The sequence below is a fragment of the Protomyctophum parallelum genome (genome assembly GCF_964188405.1).
Source record: "Protomyctophum parallelum genome assembly, chromosome: 13".
NCBI classification, from domain to species: domain Eukaryota; kingdom Metazoa; phylum Chordata; class Actinopteri; order Myctophiformes; family Myctophidae; genus Protomyctophum; species Protomyctophum parallelum.
Window position 1 is genome coordinate 19,352,826 of NC_139708.1, and position 21,253 is coordinate 19,374,078.

Sequence of the window (21,253 nt, forward strand, 5' to 3'; positions counted from 1 at the left end):
CCTGTGGAGCGATCCGCTCAATCAATAAATCTCTGTCCTTTATTTAATCTCAGTCCTGAGTGCTGGGCGTTACTAATTGATAGAACGGAGAACTCCGTCCTTGCTCGGGGGTGTTAATAGATTAATCGCGATTCTGACATGGACGATTACGAATCGATTCAAATGTAAAAAATGTATACCGGTATATATTTATAAAAACAAGAATGACTGAGTCATAACTGCCAGGTGAAACGTTCGTTTCCAACGTTCTTTAGTTGGTTCACTCACCGTGTTGCGGCGTTCAGAGTATAGGTTTTTATGCCATTCAGACTATCTATCATTGTCTTAGGAGGCAGCCAATCATGACTAGGTCCCTAGTAAGATTGCTAGGAGGCAGCCAATCATGACTAGGTCGCCACTAAAAAATTGCCTTCACGGCTGTCAGTAGTGATGGGTGCAATTGTAGTCCAGGCACTTTTCAAGCACCTGGCAAAAATGTATGTTGATAAAGAATTCATTCAGTTTTTTTAAGAAAGCTGCTTAATGACTTTGTAGTGTAATAAAAGTTAATGGTGATTAATTAAATAATCAGTTTTCATTATGGATCATTAGAAAGCACCTTGTTTATTAGTCACACAGTGAGGGGGAAATAAACCATGTATTAGAATCGAGATGCATCGGGAATGAATTTATAATCGAATCGTAGCCCTCTGAATCGAATAGTCAGGTACCTAGAGATTTCCGCCACTAATGTTGAGTGCATGAAATGATTCCATTGACAACTGTGATCCATGGGCATTACCTCTGCATAGGCCTCCATGTCTTCCATGAACTGACCCAGCAATGTGGTGGAGAACTGCAGGTCTGACACCCAGAACGGCTCCAAGCTCTGCAGCCAGCCTGGACACACACACAGAGAGCCTTCAGAACATCAAAGATTACCTCAGAAAAGCTCAATAACATCAACTTTATTAGTCGCCAACTTGGGGAAAGATGTGACTTGGTAGGGTCGGAAGAAAAGATTTGAACCCAATAGTGCACACAACTCAACATAAGGTTGTGGGATGCACACTACACTAAAGGCAATGTCTACAGACAACAATATTATCAAGACTTATTCATTTTTCCCATAAACTACACTGTACACTGTATGCAGATGTAGGATAAAGATCACCCACCACTAAAAACTTTTACGGTTGTAGGATCAAAACAAACCTGAGACTTGCTGAGTGAGTGCCGTTTTCTGAGTGAGGTCAATATGCCAGCCCACCAAGATGTCCACTGTGTCCTGCGAGGGGGAAGTTATGCCCGTCAGATACATTTTGACAACTTGCTCCTGCTTTGACGTATAGCAAATGTTGGTTCTCTTGTTTTTTTTGTTTATTAGCAAATTTCATTGCTTAGTTTTTGTATTAGCCTTTATTGGTTGCGTTATTAGATGTTCCTGCTCTACCGCCGAGCTTCTTTGGTAGTGGGTACTGTATTTATGAGCGTTGCAGGTTTGTCCTGTTCTTGTCTTGTATTTATTGTTACTGGCAGAGCTGTGTTACTTATTGCCTCTTCTCTTGGCCAGTTCAAACTTGTAAAAGAGACTTCAGTCTCAATGTGTATTTTACTGGTTAAATAAAGGTGAATAAATAAATAAAACTGCTTGGAGTTTTTACCACTTAAACCCTAACGTTGTGTCACCAGGCTTTCCACCTCGGAGGACAGCCTGGTCTGTGTTTCTAAACGGCTGTGATCCAAGCACCTTGTAATGTAATTTTGAAAGGTGCTATATAAATAAAGTTTTATTCTACAACAGGTCATTTCGAGGAAGCAATCTGATTGGTTGAAACGGCTTCTAGCCGTGGGTTAAACCAGCACCATTCACCACCTAATCAAAACAAAGAATTTCTTGGGACATTTGTGATCGTAGTGACTACATCTGTCATCTGTTTTAATGGTAACTGTTGTAGAATTGCAGTTACCATTTCAATGATGCTTGCGGAACTCGACTTTGTCTCGTTCCTGACCGCATCCCTGTCGTGGCAATAATAACGTTAACAGACACCCTCTCGTGTAATATTGCTTAATTATCATCCGGTTTAGACCGGATGGTAAAAATACAAAAATAAAAACAATCGTATTTCTGTTTGTGGTTTCCGCCTTTTTTGGTGTCGCTTTGTTTTGGTCTCCCATGTTTGTTTTTAGTCTTTCCAGTCGCTACGAGACTTGGATATACCAAGACGTACTTGAAGAAACCAAAAATTACGATGCCCTTGATCAGAGAATTCTGGGTAATTCCCCATTTGTCAGATTGGTCCCTGACTGACTAACTAACCAGGAGGCACTTTCTGCCTTGTTCCGCCCTGGTTCCGCTTTGTTTAGGGTGATTTAAAAAAAAAAAAAAATCAAAAGAGAGTTGACGGGCTCATAGGTTGGCGATCCAATAGGAAGTCGGCGTCGGTTTCCAGCACCGTTTGTTCCGTCACCAAATTAGGTATTGGTTTAGTGAAATACAAGGTCACCCCGACTCCTATTCCAGATTTTTTTTTTAATCCCATTGAAAACAAAACGCCTGCTGTTTCCGAGGCTAGGCTACGTGAGACTAGGGTTCATGTGGTAAAAAAAAATAGAGGCAAAGTTAGGAAGACAGAAAGAATATAAAGTATAGTATATTGTGTTTGCATGCAAAACCATTGCTCACACAGAAGTTCTCAAACTTCACTTTGTGTGAGGAACAAAATGAGCCTAGCGTCTGGACTCACTCTGAAGTTGGTGGTGAAGACGAGCGGGTTGCAGCGCGCCACCGTCAGGATGCACTTGACAGCCTGAGTCAGCAGCTCCGGTGTGTCCAGGTTCTCCAGGATCGACTGGAGGCTGTTCATCACCATCTGAAAACATCATGACATGCTGTGAACACCATTTAGCACCGAGGCCGATTCTAAAAAAAAATCCTAAAAATCCTAAAAAGTTTTTAACCTATGTTTCCATGGCAGTGGTGCTCAAACTTTTTCATTGTCAAGGACCCCCAGAATTATCTGTATATGGCCGCCGACCCCCCATCTGAAAATATGTTGTTCCAACTTCCAGCCCCCCCCCCCCCCCGATCTACAAGCTCAAGTTGTGTGCTTGTAGATCCCCCCCAGAAGCAAAGATTTTAGTTAAAAATGTTCGCTCTGAAAGAATATATATTCAAAGATGTTCACGATTTTTCAAAAATAGCAGATGTACAAGCACGAAGTGCGGCACTCGGTGCCGCGCTATGAGCTTGTAGATCTGCTATTCTTCAACAGCTAAAGTATAACATAATGTTTAAAACGCCGTCCTGAATAGGTTAAAGGTTAAAGGCTGTTCATCAACATCTGAAAACAGCATGACATGCTGTGAACGTCCATCGTGCATCGTGGACTGTGGCTTTGATCATTTGCACTTATTGTGTGTCATTTGTTTTCAATGGTAACAGACAGTTATATCAGCCTAGCTCTAGAACAGGGTTCCCCAATTAGCGGCCCGCGGGCCGAAAGCGCCCCCTTGTGGCCCACGGAAGAATTTCAGAATTTCCTTTTTGGGGGGGGGTCCCAGATATAAATGGCATTAAATTGGGGTCAGTAGCCTCTGCATGTCAAACTGGGGGTCCTTTTCAAATGGGGTCTTGCCCTGAAATTAATGTTCAGGGCAAGACCTCGACCTCGCGCGTGCCGACCCGGCCCCCAGCCTGGTACCGTAGTCAAAATATGGCCCTTGAGGAAAATTCATTGGGGAACCCTGCTCTAGAAGGTGCCGCAAGAATAATTTGCGTAAACAATGAACGGTGGTTGCTGGTTGGAACGTCCAATTAGAGCATGATGGGACAACATTTCCGACATCGCCAGGTCATTTTGGAAGTAGCTGGCCATCTGGAAGAGGGGATCAATTTCAAGTCCAGACGAGTCTAATTTCGCATCAAGACATTTTTGGCTTTGTGTAAGCCATTACAGAATATAATTGCTTTTTTGGAAAATAAAGCCGTCGATCAGTTTCCCATTATGTGAAAATATACTGTAAGTTTCACCTCTGTGTCCAGGACATATTGTGCAACTACTTCAGAAATATTCCTCGTTGGTGATGTTCTCTAAATACAAATAGGCTATATGCCAAAGCAATTAGCATGCGCCGCAGCCAACAAAAAAAGCACACAGGCCACATCATCTTCCTCGACACAGAACACAAATTAACGAAAAGCACTGCCATTTCGGAACCCGTGCTCCCCAGAGCTGTGTAAATGGTGCATTTATATAGTGCATTCATCCAGTTACAGTACATAGATTGTGCATTACATTCACACACCAATGGCAGAGGGAACCATGCAAGGCACCAATCTTGCTCATTGGGAGCAATTAGGAGGAGGAGCTCACTTCGACAGCAACTCTGGGGGAGCCGGGGATCGAACTGGGAACCTTCCGGTTCCCAGACGGCCGCTCTGCCCTGAACCACTGCCGCCCCTGTGTAGACATCCTCATCTTTGGCTCCAGTTACCTGCATGACAGGCGAGAAGGCCTTCCGGTCGCCGGCGGCCTCCAGCGAGCGGTACACTGACACCAGGTACAGCAGCTTGACCTCGTCGCGACCGCACGAGCTCAGCTTCAGGAAGAGCCACTTGAAGATGCGCTCCGCCTCGTAGCTCAGTGCCGCGCACAGCAGGCCCAGGCAGGACGCCGCCTCCTGCCTCAGCTCCCACAGGAGCTTACTGCTAAAAGTGTGTGGAGGAGAATATGGGAGAGGAGAGGAAAGCAGAGGATGGGAGAGGAGAGGAGAGCAGAGCAGAAGATGGGATAGGAGAAGTTGAGTGAACGTGACAAAGAGACTCAAGCTCAGGATGAACCACTTTAGCCCTGGCATCCCTATGTGTAATTTGCATTACATTTGGAACCGTTTCTGGAAGCCGTTTCACCACATTGAGGGGGTTATGTGGACTTTACGTCTGCTATAAAAATACAATACGTTCTCAAACTTTTTTAATTTCAACACCAGCATAACTCTGAGAGTGTACAAATGGAATCGTTTTAAAATCCTAAGAGGAACCCAACCCTAGGCACCCTTTATTTCAGCAATCTATGTTCAACGACTTCGGCTGCGAGACACATACAATGAAGTGGCTCTGATATGTGGGAACAGAGGGGTCTCTTCCTCTTACCTCTCGTTCAGAATGTCATTCAGGGTGCTCAGGATGGTATCCAACTGTTTCACCAGGGCCTGTGGAGGACAAAACACTTGATCTCATTTGGCAGCTGCGTCCGTGTGTGTGTGACGTGTGTGTGTGTATGTGTGCGTGTGTGTGTGTGTGGTCCCATCAACTAACGCCTCCAATCTAGAGGCTCGATCGCAGTCTAAAAAAAGCCATGTTATCCGGGGCCAGCCTGAGAGGCGACAACACAGTTGGCAAGGGTGGGGGGGGTGGGGGGGTGCGGGGTTCACTTGATGGTAGAGCCAGACTGGGCTGCGTTTTGAGTCCGATCCCAAATTATTTTGGAGGCCACCGATTACAGTGAACACGCATGTACTGTAGTACAAATGTTCAAATAATGTTTTTTTGTTTATTATACTTGAAGGAACAAATTTCAACTCATCTTCATACAATAGTCCGACTCCTCACTAATGCTCATTATAAGATGGTTGAAAAGGGATAAACAAATCTTCGGCTGCATATTTACAGATCCTGACATCAAAAGTAAAAACAAAAGGCTGATATATCGGTCGGGTTCTACTTGGTGGTTAGTTACCATATCATGTATGCTATGCATATTGAATACACAAAGTAAAAAATATTTAAAATATATTTGGTGAAACCAATCGCTTTTTACTTTAGAATCACTGACCCAGTACTACTACTGGATGTTAAATAAGTGTCAGTAAATTAGGTAAATTGACTGTCAATTCAACTGTGGCTAAAGCAATATATAATATTCAATGCTATTCTACTGAAGCAATGTCTAATTATTTGACACAATATTGAATATTTATAATGCGGTGCGAGTTGGTTAACCACTTTCAACATGACATCCACTATTTTGGCCATGTTTTCAAAAAAAGCAAAAAGAAGCTGATCTACAAGCTTGTAACGTGCCGCTTTGCATTGCGAGCTTGTAGAACTGCTCCTTTGTACCATTTCTTTAAGTGGTTTTGTAGATTATGTAAAAACGGATGATTCACGTACACTAAAAAAGGTGAAATGCTGGGAGGTGTGAAAGGGGCCACTGACCACTTTGTTTTCGGCATGGCCGATGAACTCCTTCATTTGCTTGAGGGTGCTCAGCCTGCGGTCCCTGTCATCCTCACGGGACACGCGGCGCAGGAGGTTGGCCAGCCGAGACTCCTCCGAGTGAGCCATGCCCCTGTCTGCAACCAACAGTACAGAACACAATGCAAAACACACAGTTACATGATGAGACTCCTCTCGGAGTGAGCCATGCCCCTGTCTGCAACCAACAGTACAGAACACAATGCAAAACACAGTTACATGATGAGACTCCTCTCGGAGTGAGCCATGCCCCTGTCTGCAACCAACAGTACAGAACACAATGCAAAACACACAGTTACATGATGAGACTCCTCTCGGAGTGAGCCATGCCCCTGTCTGCAACCAACAGTACAGAACACAATGCAAAACAGTGAAAACACACAATTACATGAGACTCCTCTCCGAGTGAACCATGCCCCTGTCTGCAACCAACAGTACAGAACACAATGCAACCAACAGAACAGTCATGAGGCTTTAACCTTTGCGTATATGAAATATCCGAGACCATAGGGTTTTATGGAAGACGCTTCCACACAAAGTGCAAATAATGCTAGTTTGACAACTTGAAATAATCTAATCTTATAACAAAATAAATACATAAATGGATGCACCTGGGACGTATCCTCAGTGATGTATCCCAAGGTCATCGGGGGTTTCGGGTTCTACCCCTCACTCAGGTGACCCAGCCGGGGTGATCAAGTCCCGACTTACGTCATAGTAGCTACCCTCATTAAGTCCCATTAGGGAAAAACCAGGGCCACACAATCCATTCCTCCTGAAATACTCTGCCGGGACTGGGAGGTACCATTCTGGCACATGGAAGGACTAGGCTCTGTGGGTTGACTCCTGTCCGGGCCCCTCCTACGTCTTACCAGGTCCACTCCTGCTCTCACCAGGTCAGGCCCTGTGAGTTGCACCAGACTCCCAGCACCAGGCACTTTATTCAGGAATGGTGGATTATCGAGCCGCAACGGTTCCGCAGGCTCCACCTTGCCCTTGGTGGTGCCACAGGCTCCGCTTGAGGCTTGAATGGCCCTCCTAAAGGCCTCACGTGGGTTTGTTGGGCTTATTCCTCACGGAAGACATAGGCTGGGGCGACAACCCATACTGCTCCCGGGTGCCGTCTAATTTCCGGCTGCCACCCGTCTCTCCGGTAGTCTATAGACTACTCTCAAAAGTAGTCTATTCTACCAGCTAGAGAGCTTGTACAATAGATTAGACTACTTTGGCTATATATAGACTACTATCGCCATCACCAGAATACAAATTATTTTTCTCAGTCGTGGCGACTGAGAACGTTAATCCATGAGAACACAATGCAAAACAAACACAATTACATGAGACTCCTCCGAGTGAGCCATGACCCCCCCACCCCCCCACCCCATCTGCAACCAACAGAACACAGTGCAAACATATTACAGTCACTTAAGTCCATGACTTTATCCAGAACACTTCTTCTTTTTTTTTTTTTTTTTAAGATATTTTTTTGTGGCTTACGCCTTTATTGATTTTTTTTTAAGGGATAGAAAGTAGGCTGACAGGAAACGGGAGAGAGATGGGGGGATGACATGCGGTAAAGGCCGTGTCGGGTCCGGGAGTCGAACCCGCGGCACACCGCGACTGGATCACCAGTCCGGTGCCCAGACCGTTACGCTACGGCCTGGGCATCCAGAACACTTCTAATTATGACGAATGAGCAAGTCTCAATGAGCTCGCAACGCAGGACACACAGACACACAAGAGATGGAATCGAGGACCTATGCATCTTTCCAGCCTAATTTATAATCCATAAAACGACATTGGTGCCTGCCTAAAAGATCGGTTGTTCTTGGCAAAGCAGCATCCTTGTGTGATGGAGTATGAAGTAAGCTTAAAGGCAAGGGGCATCCATAGCCCACCAAGAAAATGATAACCATAATGAAAACTTACTAAAAAAGTAGTAAAAAAGATGACACTAACTCAAATGGACTGGACTGTTGGGAGTCCACACACCACAACTAATATCGTTAGGATCACTTTACGAGTAATTTGATTAATGACAAACACAAAATCTAAATCCATCCAGACATACTAGGCATCACATCACTCGCGTTCACCACAGGTTTGTGTAATGCTGTAGTAGTTCATCAGTGTGGATTCTCATTGCTCACATCATTATCATTTTTTCAGTGGACAGGCCTTTACTAGTCTAGCCAATGGCACTGCCCCAGGATTCCTCTCTTCTATTCAATTCATAACGCAATATACTGGGGAGCTCAGCTCCTAACCGTACTACCTTGTGAGCTCACTGCTGTACAACTGTACGTCATGATACCCGACTCTTCATATTTGTGATACAGTGACGTCTAACCATCTGTGGCAGATGAAATCAGCACAGTGTTGAAATATCAGTTATGCGACTCAGTGACCTGTGCTTTGACCACTGGTCAAATCACATTTAGAACGAAGTAAGGTGACCAATATAGCCCACCATGTGCCACTTACTACCTCACTACTACTTTTTTCTTTTTACTTCCAACTTTCTTTGAACAGAAATCTAATTAGGAGTCAACTACGGTCTATTATCAAGATGGTAACCAGAAGGCTCGCCCTCGCCCCAAAAACACATTCGCCCCCATGTTTTCCCCCCATGGACCGCTGGCCCCCAGCGGTTAGGAATCTTCCACCGTGGTCTGACTCCATCATGGCCTGTAGCACCCTTAGATAGCACTTTATGTAGACTTAGTCTAGCATTTTATACAGACTTATAGCATGTTATGTAGACAGCACTAGAATTGCATTTTATGTAGTCATAGAACTTTATAGTATATGTATAGTAGGCCTATAGTGTATCATGTATGTGTATATGACTATATGTATAGTTTCATTATATAGATATTCCACGGTTACGTTCTTAGCTTACGCATGTTTCATGATAACTACATTTTTATGTATGCGATGTATTGCCATGCTTTTGTTCTTGCTTAATGTAAATCACTCTGGATTAAGAGCGTCAGATAAATGCCTAAATTGTAAATTATAAATTGTATTAAATAAGGTTAGGCATAGTTTTACTGAAGTTACGTTTAGGAATACCTGGTGGAGACCGTTCCGGCGTTTGACCCGGCGTGTTTTGGGGGCGAGCGTCTTGTATCAAGATGACGCATGAAGTTACGTAACTTCCTTAAAGAATCCAGTAAGGGTGAGAAACATGACATGGTTGTGAGCATGGCTATTGTAGCCAAACCCCTATAAAGGTGCGATGTGGAACAATGACATTTGGCTGGCCAGACGTGATGTCCCTGGGCAGTTGGGAGTTATTATGATGGCCGGCAATAAATCACTGGTAAAATTTGATTCATACCAACTGTTAATAGCTTGAGGTCATGCGAGTTTGAAAACATCTCCTGTCTCTCACGCCACCCATCATGTAATAGACATTTGAGTATTCATAGACTACCTGCATTGGTACTCTGTTGGTCTTGATCAAGTAGCCTACACCAACGTTTTATAAGCTACTGTAGACACTATTCATTGATTCACTGGTACACCAAAATAACAATCCATTTGAAAATAAATATTACTGTTCTCAGGTCGAATATTGATATGCGATTAAAATGTGATTAATTTAGATTAATTACAAAGCCTCTGATTAATTCGATTAACATTTTTAACCAAGCCCTATTTTTCATCTGGGAGCATTTAGACTGAAAAGAAACATGACCCCAAACAAATAATGTACTGCATGTATGTATTCAATACATGCAGTACATTATTTGTTTGGCTTAATTGTATTTCTATTACAATAGGAATACAGTTATTCATTTCACAATTTGAGTGGTGCTTTTTTTGTACTTTTTTTCCCGGGACGGTATACATTTACTTCGGGACGGTTCAAATTGTATTTTGGGACGGTTCCGGGACGGTGGTGAAAAAGGTTAGTCTGGAGCCCTGCTGCACCAGACAGCACGATTTGTAGAATCGGCCTCAGTCAGGTCTTAATGGGTTAAGACTCTCGTGAGTTTCAGACCGACAAACATCAAAGTCCTTGTCTACGTGCCTCATCATCATCATCATCATCAGGCGAAGGGAGGACTTACCCTGTGATTTCCTCATGTCCTTTGAAGCTAAAGCACGGTTTCCATGCTGAAAAGGGGTCAAATCCGGCGTCACGTCATTGAGCCTCAACTCTTGCCCCAACGACTTCCAACCAAATGTAGTATCACAGAGACCTCCGCCAGCTTCATATCCACCTGTGATGAAAACATTGTTGGATTACACTGATGTGGTACAGCCATGCAGTCAAGTCAAGACCAACTGTACGTTTCTCATTGCATCATACTTGTGATACATGTCATGAATCTGGCACCCCTACTCGGACATTCAGGACACCCAAACTTTATGCAAGGGTACAAGTTATGTGCAAAGCCTGTGGAAAAAAAACAATATTGAGATTGTTACAGACAGAAACAGGGCATGTCTTAAAGACAGACGGCAGCCGCACATTAACAGCAAGAATGTATACACATGTACATGTATAGACTCTAACCCTAGTACTGGTTTTAGTAAAGTAGAGTGGAGGTTTATCAGGAAAAACAGACAAGAGTCTCATGACAGTAGTACACTAATTATGCCAGATGACAAAAGAAATCATCATCATGTTTGTACTTCACGTCTTCAAATAATGAAGGATAGGTCGACCCCAAATTGTACGTCGTCAAATTAAGCAGCATTTTTTAAACACCATGCTACAGTGCTTTCCACTTTTTTTTCCTGCCAACTAAAAATAAGTGTCTATGCTACAAGCTTGACTACGGGCGTGACTATAGGTTTAGCCAACCTGTTCTGTTTCACATTGGCTATGAATCCACACACCACAAGCCGTTTCTGTATATTGAGACACTTTGTCTGCTTAACTAAGCTACTTCCCTGAATGCCTAAAACTATTTTCTTGAATATGCACAGGCAAGGTCACACCCTTTTCACCCACACACACTCTAAATTTTAGAATATAGTATACTTATAAGCCCTGTGCCATCTTCAACCACATGAACTCTAGCATACCATTTTCTGTGCAGGTCATAATAATCGTGGAGTATTTCGGAGTAATCTACAAGCTCACAGGTTTCTGCAACAAACACTTGTATATTGGCTATTTTAGCTATGGATGTACAACAACGTATATACTGTAGTGTAGTGATGTAGTGTAACCACCTACATCAATTAGTAGAGTACAAGTGCTTAATTTTGAGTACTCACCGAGTACAGATAGGAGTACTTTGTTTTTAAGTGGCGCAACCACTTCATTAAGTATAGCTTTGTGTGTGCCTAGCTGGCTGGCTGGCTGGCTGTGTCGAGCACGAAAACAGCATTTGGTTGGTTTTCAAAACCAAATATCACTGTTGTGCAGCCTAACACACGCATGCATATGATGATTTCAGGTGTATATCAGTACAGTACAGTAGAGGGACCCCCACACGGTAACTGTTTGGGACACGGGGCGGCTTGCCAGAACCCTGGGCGCGTTCCTGCGGGTCTGGAAGTTCCAGGGACCCCGCGGGGAACCCCCACACGGAGTTGGACCACTTACTTCATTAGATCTTTTTTGCTGAGAAACACCTTTTTTGCCCCTAAATAGGCTTTATATGCAGGGCTGCACATAAGTGGTGCGCAGGTGCGCATGCGCGGTAAAAATTAAAAATGCGCTGTCAATCAAGCGCCGGGAAGCGCTTCTGCGTACCAACAGCTGGGGCCGCCCAGAATGATTATTATGGCCAGAATACTAGAAAATGTTGTGGCGAGAGCATTTCCCACCGACTGCCACTCAAAGTGGCTACTGGCCCAATCACAGCGCGTCCTTACTCATAAGGGGGAGGATCCATGCTTCTTTCTGAGTGCTAGGAGCCTGGGAGGAGGCGGAGGGCGGTTGACAGGAAAACCTTACACAAATAGTTTCGTCTTCTCTTCTCCGTTTCAGATAGCAAACTACTGTAGTCCCCGGTGTAAAAGGTCATGCTTTGGATGCTTTGCACTCTTCCCATTTGCCGCTGTGCTTGTGTTTGTTTTCCGGCTGTTGGAGTAGCATGGTTGCTCGTGTGCGATGCCGTCTCAAAACCCGAATCCGAGGCAGAAACCATATTAGCGTCTCTCACAGCCTAGGCACCGGCCACCGACTTTTTACGGGTACTAAGGTTTTAGTTCCGACATAGTGGAGTGGGAAGAGTTTAAAGCATTGCGGACTGGCACTGCTGCTGCCCAACATGAACACCGTGTCTCGACATACTGTCCCTTATTATCGTAAAGTCGGGTAGTGTACACTGTTTATTTTTTTCACAGAGGAGCCATGTGTGTGTGTCTGACTGTCTGACTACGTACGTCGCCTCATCTAAAAACAAAAGGGAACTAGGGAAGCCTGATGTATGATTCGCCGTACGATGTGTCGCATGTTAAAAAAATAGCTGATCTGCAAGCTCACAACGTGTCGCAACACGTTGTGAGCTAGTAGATTGGTTATTTAAATACAAAATAATACAAAATCTAAATATTGCTTTGATGCTCATATCATATTATCCTTAAGTTGTTAACTTGTTTTTATTATAATATGCATTCCATAGGGCTGGACCACACACATGGACCTAGATTTTAGCAAATTTATATATTTTTAATAATGGGATGAATCTACAACAAGAGCCATTCTAGGGCTAAATCTAGAGTTGCAATACCCTCCATTGACTCCCCACTCATCCAATAAATATTGTTTTGCTATAAGTTATTCATCCCTCTTTTATCCATCCGGCGAGACGGGTCGCCGCATTTTAGGAGCACCAAGCAACTCCTCCAGGTGCTCTTCTGAGTACTAGACCAAAAAAGTTGTGTGCAGCCCTGTTTATATGGGTCATTTGATTTCTAAATTTCTAAATAATTACAACGTAAATGTAATGTGTATGAGGGTATGCCTGTCAATATATTGGCCATATTGCGTATAGTCTACTCACCTCGACTTTTATGCATATTGTGTCATATACATGATTCTAAATAATTACAATGCTTTCAAAGAAAATGCCGCTGCGGCTTTGGTCGCACCACAGCTTGTTTTGGTATCGAGTCAGAGTATCTGGACCTTTACAGATACAGATAATGAACAGGTACATGGGTACCTGGTAGGGTATCAGGCCAGATACAGATACTGGTATCGTTACCGGTACAACTATATCTATCAGATTTTATTATTGCATACAGATAGGCACAGTGCTCTCCATGTAAGACAGCTTTCTCTTTCATTTCCTCAGAATGATGAAGGAAGTGACAATGGCACTTTTAGCTGAAACAACACAGCCATGAACCACACCTCCTGCAACACTGGGCAAACACTTTTAGGGCTTAGTGCTTCATAGGGCTGCACGATTATGGCCAAAATTATTTTATATCACGATTATGAGAAGTACATTGAGAACACGATAATTTATCAGCAATTATTAATTGATTTTAGTGAGAACATTCCTGCGTGCTTCTGCTTACAGAACATACAATTTATTAAGAAATCATAAAACTGGCCCTTATTCACCAAATCTATGCATCTCAATAAATACCAACACTAAATTAAATCAACAGGAGATCGGCACTGCATTCACTTCTACATTGTACAGACAGACTTAACAGGTTGTATACACTTCAGCAAATACTGTATGCCACTCCATTATGTACATCCACAGGGCTGTGAATCTATCTCAAGATTCTATTCAGATTCTTAGGGTCACGATTTGATTAGAATTCGATTCTCATTTAAAATATAATTCCCAATCAATCAGTTTTATCCATTTTAATTCACAACAGCCATGTTGTTGTAATCTGGACTTTAACAACCAAGTGAAGCCTATTCCCAACATCTCAAACAAAGAAATATAATGGAGAAGATGGCTTGCAAACATTCTTGGCTTTGACAGCATCTTGGGTCACATTCACACCAGAAAGCTTTACTGCGATTAAAACTAATCCTGCTGCGCATTGTCTAGGATTTCTTAACGGTTGGTAAGAAAAGTTTACATTTTGTAACATGGGATGGTAAACAGCAGAGCTCCATACGTTTTAACAAGATTTATTTCGTCATACGTCGATTTGCTTTGCAGCGGAGAGTTCTATGGGCAGTCAGAGCACGCATTTTATTAAATGTCAGCCGGTTAATCATGTTCATTTCATTGTGGGAAACAAATTGTGAGATGACAGGTACGGGCTAAATTTACACAGGATTTTTGCTGTGCACAGCTGGTTTTCATTCAAGGGACTAAATGTATACATGGGTCAACAGGTCAGGTGTATGCAATTATGTCATAGGTCTTCAGGGCCAGAGTTGATAACTACAACCACTGCACTGCAAAATAAGCTTAGAGTTTATACTTTATACCTGCAGCACCAGCTGTGCGAAAGTTCTCTCTTAAAGGGGCATTCCACTCATTTTCAACATTTTACTGTTTACTTTTTGGGCGGGAAACCCTTTTGGTGTTAGCATTATGTTATGCTTTAGCTATTGAAAAATAGCAGATCTACAAGCTCATAGCGCGCCACCGAGTGGCGCACTACGAGCTTGTAAGTCTGCTATTTTTGAAAAGTCGAAGAACGACTGACATAGAAAAATAGCTTTTTCAGAAAACTGTCAGGATGAGGATGTAGAAGACATTTTTAGAATCTAATCTCAGGTCAAAATGGGTTAATATACCTTAGAGCGGTTGTTTGGAAATAATAAAGTCCCCCCCCATTCTGTGTTTCCTAGAACTGTAATTATGAAAGAAATCATTAACATGGTGAAACACATCTTGATGACATCATCAAGATGTGTTTCACAGCTCTAAGGTATATTAGTGACATAGTAAAATGTTGAAAATGAGTGGAATTCCCCTTTAAGTTAGCGTGTAAAGTCCATACCAAACAAAAATGTTGAAACGAGTGAACGGACTTAGTTTGAAACTAAGGCTGTTTGGTTGCAACACAGAGACGTAAGATTCATCTTAGCTACACTGATGGCTATCAACAGAATGAACACAGCCGGGCTGACAATCTGTGAAGGTTGTTGCCTACTACTGTAGTAGTTTATCACAAATTTGGTTTTTCCATTTCTATTATACTAAAAGCTTCATAGAGTAACTTTATATTAACACTAGCATCACTATTCTGATCTACAAGCTTGTGTGCCACGTTGGGAGCTTTTAGCATTTTCAGCAAAGATATTTGGTGGCAAGAGAGCCCTGGGGAACTCCACTCAACTATATAGGAGTTTAAGTGGTTAACATCTTAGACAGACAGGTAGACGACGGCTCCTTCGGCTCTGGGGTGTCTGTATCTCAAGGGAAGGCAAGCGTCACAGAAGGACGTTCGGTAGACCTATCAGAGGCAATGTAAACGTCTGTTTTCTCATACCAATAAAGGTCATTTGAATTGAATTGACAAGTCCTGGGAAATACACGTGATTGACCATGAGTCACTTTGAGTGGCAGTGGCCAGCGTGCCTTCAGCACTTCCGCTCGATGTCCGCCTACCAGTGCAATACAGGTCGCTCCAATGAACTCCGATGTGAAGCAGTGTTTGTTTGATTTAGTTTTAGTCATCATAGTCTCTTGAATAAAATTCCATTTAGTTTTAGTCATCTGAAAAGTTTTAGTCTAAAATCTACAGCTTATTTAGTCAACAAAACATTATTTGACGTGATGGCGGGCGCTGTAATGCCTGATTTATACTCCGCTGTATAGCATATAAAACCCAATTAATGAAGCCAGTAGGCTCCAGTAGAGCCTACTTGCTCCATTGACCATTTGCAGACCGCGGCCATGTTTCCATCAGAGTTTGGAAGCACTCGTTTTCAGAAAAGCAATGTCCTGTTGCCTCTTGCATTATGTGCCAATTCAAAATAGGTGGTACACAGGGCAGTTGAGTGATATCTAACGAGCACTTTTTAAACTCCAGCACTTAGAAAAATAATCACCTGCAAGGATACAAAGTAGCTCATAACATGTATACAGTGCATTTTTATGAAACAAACACTTTGTGGATAGAAAGAGGATAATTCAAGCTGTCCGTACAGCTGCAATGTTGGTGAGTTTGACGTTGTTTAATACAATCAGATAGGACTTTTCTGTTTGGATGAATGGGCTGCCATTGGAAGTTGCACCTAGGTAGCACCTTGCCATTAACTTATATGGTAGGATGGCCGCGGTCTGCATATGGAGAATAGCATGGTCGACTCTTGATGAGTAACTACTACTGATGGGTTGAGAGCATTCGAAGCGAGTGGGGGTCAATGGGAGTAAAAGCAGCAGCAGCTCTCTCTCACCTCCGTCATGGAGCGTGTCTGTGGCTGCGTAGGCATCGCTGTGCAGCGGCGGCGGAGTGTCAGGGTGGTCCGAGGAGGGCACCACGGCGTAAATCGCTGCTTCTTGGCCGAGGTCTTTCACACAGTCCTCGCTGGCTGACACACTGTCAACTCTGGGGAACAGCATGCATGGGACATTTGTTTGTGTCACCATCATTCTATTGAGAGCTCACAGAAGTCAGTGCCACGCATAGGGCCGTCACGAATCACGATTACAATTTTAATTTGATGATTGTGTTTTTTGCATTGAACATTGGAACGTTACAATTTGTATTTCTGTTGGCCTTTTAGGCTTCGCAATCACAAATTGCACGGGGCAGACATGACAAAACTAAAATATACAAATTAGACGCATTTAATAATTTAAACATCTTTCCAATTCTTTTTTACAAAATAGCGGAAATAGTTGATCTACAAGCTTACAATAAGTCACAGCTTGTGACAGGCCTAGCCACGCACACAGTCGTGCGCACACCAGTTATTTTGTGGTGTCGACCAATGGCAAAGAGAACTTAAAAATAAGACCTTGAAGGACGCTCGCCTTGTCCGAAACATTGGCTTTTCATTATTTCTCTGCATCCTCAATACTGGCACTTTAGCTACGCATGCAGCCACTTCGTTGTTTTTGCTGTTATTTTAATATACATCACAGTAATGTTATGAAATTAAATGTTTTAATGTAATCATCATCGCACAAAAGTTCAGTTATTAAAATCATAACAGACTTGAAATAAAGGCGAGTGTGTGTAAAATAGGTATTCTTTCAAATGTGAATAGGATATCCTGGCTCAAATATTAGTTAAACTGCCCCTGGCAAGGCAGCAAGGCAAGGGAAGCAATATGATACGTGCCTTCTAGAAGTGGAGAAATCATCCATTAAAAAAACATCATCCAAAACTTATACATGTACTTTTGACTTTTGAGATCATGCATTTAGATCCGTTTCAGTTACCAATGCACTACAAATCGTAAATGACATTTGTAAACGTAAAGCCAGAAGTATGCTATGGTGTATGTGTAGTACTAGGAAACAGGCAAAACACAAAGAATAATTGTGCATGGAAAAAGTGCGCAAAATGTGAATTAGCTTCAAGCAGAATATTAATGTAATTTCTTACACCGGCTCGAATATGAACATTTACCATCAAGCTTTATATGCACATAGTTGTACGATAGTAAAATAGCGTCTCTACAAGCTTAGGACATGGAACATTTTTTTTAAATAGAGATGCCAGGGGTTTTAAGTGGTTTAAACGCTGTGGAGGACACTAAGGACAGTGTAATTTTGATGTAATACTATTACAATGGAGTGAATGATGGAAGGTAAAGATTATGGGTTTAATGGTTCTTGTGTATACCATAATACCTGATTTATTCATTCATATTATCATACCCATTGAACCATCCAGTCAATTGACGCTTTGTGAGGAGGAAGGTACTGTCATCAGCACATAAAAGCTTCACCTCAAGATCAAAGCGATTTCTCACGACAACTGCATTGTGTCTATTTGGCATTTAGCTACCTCACCCCTTCCTTTATTCTAACATACTTTATCATTATGCCAGGCAATGTGCTTTACTAGAGGTCAGACTTGACAATCTACTCATAACAGCTATGAGGTGAGCAAATTCACAGCGGTAAACTAATTATTAATTCGAAATATTCACACATCCATTTTATCTCATATGAAGGTGCGTTGGACAGCATCAGTTGTCCATGAAAACATTATGTAGGGATGACATTTTGTTCCCTCTGGACTTTCATGAAGAATGTCTTACATGTTATTAAAAAATAGCAGATATACACAAGCTGTACATTTGCCATTTTTGAAAAATCATGAACATTTGTGCAAAACTTTGAATACCGGTACACATCATTTTAAAGCGAACGTTTTTAACAAAGATCTTTGCTTCTGGGGGGTCCTCCACGTGAAAGGTTTGAGCGCCACTTAACTTAAGTTCTTCAGAAAAGTTAGGATTTAGAAGAAGTTTGTAGAATTTAGAACCACCACAATTTAGAGCCACCTCAGATCTTAGTGGGTCGGTAACACGTCATTGTTCCGACCTCCCATAATAGTCAGACCGATTACTAACACTATCCCAAACACTAACCTCAGTCTTAATGGGCCACGCCTCAGTCTAGGGCCCGAAGCCTGCAGGGCCCTGTGCAAGACTATTTCAAATAGACACAACTGTTGCTTCCGTCGAAACTGCATTCCTATCATTCATAAGTCACCGATTTCAATGTAACGCAACACAGGAACTAGACTTGCGTAGCGCTACTAATCACTGCGTGGATATTAGTCTCATCCCGCTCTCAGCATTAGATTTATTTTTAATTTGTTCTCCCCGCAATGTGCCTCCCCATATTTGCATACTGGGCCCTGGTTGGTTATAGACTAATCCAGGAACGGGTCTCATGGTCGCAGCTTACGTATTTCCTGTAGGCGGACTCGACGTAGCTGCGGGGTTTAAACCCTCACCAGGCGCATCTCTTCCACTACAGTAAACGGCAGAGTGACTGATGTTAGTCTGCCTCAAACTTTACTTTTACCTGCTTTTTTACTAACACTAACATTACAAAGATGCCCAGAACATCGAGATGAACCTGTGTAGTTTATGGCTGCTCCAACAGTAGTGGCAACATAAAAAGAAAAAAAACGGAATGTCAAAATATCCACCGTGGTGGCTGAGACCAGAACCATTGAGTAATGGTTGAGACAAAGCAGTGAAAGGTCCTGAAAGATACATAATGTCAGTCTTACCCAATACCCAATCTTTCTGTTTTATGAATTTTATATGAGGTATTTTATACCTCATATTAAGCATTTAAAGTATGAGGTATAAAGTACAGCAGCCTTGTGTTACTAAAACAGAAAGATTGTGTATTGGTTGGGTAAGACTGGTGTTATGCATCTTTCACTGCTTCGTCTCAACCATTACTCAATGGCTCTGGTCTCAGCCACCGCGGTGGATATTTTGACATTCCGTTTTTTTATTTTTTTATGTCGCCACTACTGTTGGAGCAGCCATAAACTACACAGGTTCATCTCGATGTTCTGGGCATCTTTGTAATGTTAGTGTTAGTAAAAAAGCAGGTAAAAGAGTAAAGTTTGAGGCAGACTAACATCAGTCACTCTGCCGTTCACTGTAGTGGAAGAGATGCGCCTGGTGAGGGTTTAAACCCCGCAGCTACGTCGAGTCCGCCTACAGGAAATACGTAAGCTGTGACCATGAGACCCGTTCCTGGATTCGTCTATAGCCTGGTTCCAGACTAATCTGGTTGGCTCGTCACTACTGGCCCCTCAATTGAGAGGGGCCAGACTTTATCTGCCCTGGGCGATATGCATGAAGGCTGGCTACGCGAGGCTGCACAGGAACCCCAGCTAGTGTTTTTGTCGTCCAACAATTTAACCACTCTGTGTTTGGAGACTAAAAAATAGCAGCAATAGTGCTGGCGGTGCGCTGAACGCACGCTCATTCATTCATTCATTCACTGGGAACGTGAACGCAAAAAGTGTCATTATTGATTGTGTTCTCTCACGTGCATGGGGCCTTTTGATTTGGTGTAGCGCCAGGGCCCTCGGAGGGGTTGATTCGGCACTGGCGGCCACTAGTCACTAACACGAACCTCAGTCTTAACTGGGTTGTCGGACTTATGGGCAGTTCCCAGTGAGTCAATTAAAATAATACTCCGTACACCACCCTCCTGCAGTTCTCGGGTATGGCACCTCATCTGCACAGGCAAGGAGTGAGTGTTCAGACGACGATATCACGCGAAGAACTGTCCCGATATGCAGCATCAGTCATTGCGTTGTGAGGTAGCCTGAACCAATCAAATAACCAATCAATTGTAGCGTGTAGATCTCATCCAATGAAAGCATTTGGGGCCACAAAACATCACTCAAATACAGACTCTGCGAGCCTATATAGGAGGGGTGGGGTGCTCGCAGTCTCAGTCTTGAAAAACATGTATTGTAATGAGATTTCATCGTTCACATCGCTGGCAGTGTAGATGAGGTGTAAGAAAATCTGACGCCGCTGTGGGAAGGGAGTGACTGCCTGCGACCACAAATGAAATGTCAATGTTTAATAAAACTTGAGGCTGCTGCAGAGCAAGAGGCAATGTCAATGTGTGGGTTCTATCTTCCTGAGTGGAAGAAGTATTCTCACAGGCATCTTCCACTTGGACTTATTAAAACACAAACAGCGCTCAATCAATACACCCCCCCCCCCCCTACAAACTACACCCCATACCATGTTTCTCAAGAAGTCTACGAGAAGACATTCTACCAATTTTCGGTTGTGAATTAATTTTACAATATGCTCACAAATGATTATTAAATCCACTAAAAAGGGGCCTTGGTGGATGTTTAGATTGAATAATCTTTAGACAGCTTAGAAATCAGCATTAGGCTAAATGCACTGTTATTCACCAATATTTATGCTGAGCCAGAGAATGGGCTGTTTGGGGTCTGTTGCTTGTTGAGCAGGGTGGTGTCTCTCTCTCACATGGCCTAGAATAAACATGCAAAGGACAGGTCCGTGACGCCATAAAGAATGGTTAAGTTTTGTGCACAAATTTGGTGGTGCAACTGCAACCCTCTTGACAAAAATTACGTAATAATTTCACCTAATAATAAGGGGGCGCGGTTCACCGCTTTCAAGACGAA

The 21,253-nt window shown here is 42.8% G+C and overlaps 1 protein-coding gene across 1 annotated transcript in view; it reads right to left on the reverse strand.

Moving 5' to 3' along the window:
• smg1 (SMG1 nonsense mediated mRNA decay associated PI3K related kinase) overlaps positions 1 to 21,253 on the reverse strand; it is a 77,426-nt gene that overhangs the window by 54,821 nt on the left and 1,352 nt on the right. The window contains exons 2-9 of the mRNA XM_083780276.1: positions 16,542 to 16,693; positions 10,321 to 10,473; positions 6,203 to 6,339; positions 5,138 to 5,196; positions 4,480 to 4,693; positions 2,730 to 2,855; positions 1,195 to 1,267; positions 782 to 879 (exon numbers count right to left, since the gene is read on the reverse strand). Of these exons, the coding sequence (XP_083636402.1) occupies positions 782 to 879; positions 1,195 to 1,267; positions 2,730 to 2,855; positions 4,480 to 4,693; positions 5,138 to 5,196; positions 6,203 to 6,339; positions 10,321 to 10,473; positions 16,542 to 16,693 (1,012 nt within the window). The remainder of the gene's footprint in view (positions 1 to 781; positions 880 to 1,194; positions 1,268 to 2,729; positions 2,856 to 4,479; positions 4,694 to 5,137; positions 5,197 to 6,202; positions 6,340 to 10,320; positions 10,474 to 16,541; positions 16,694 to 21,253) is intronic.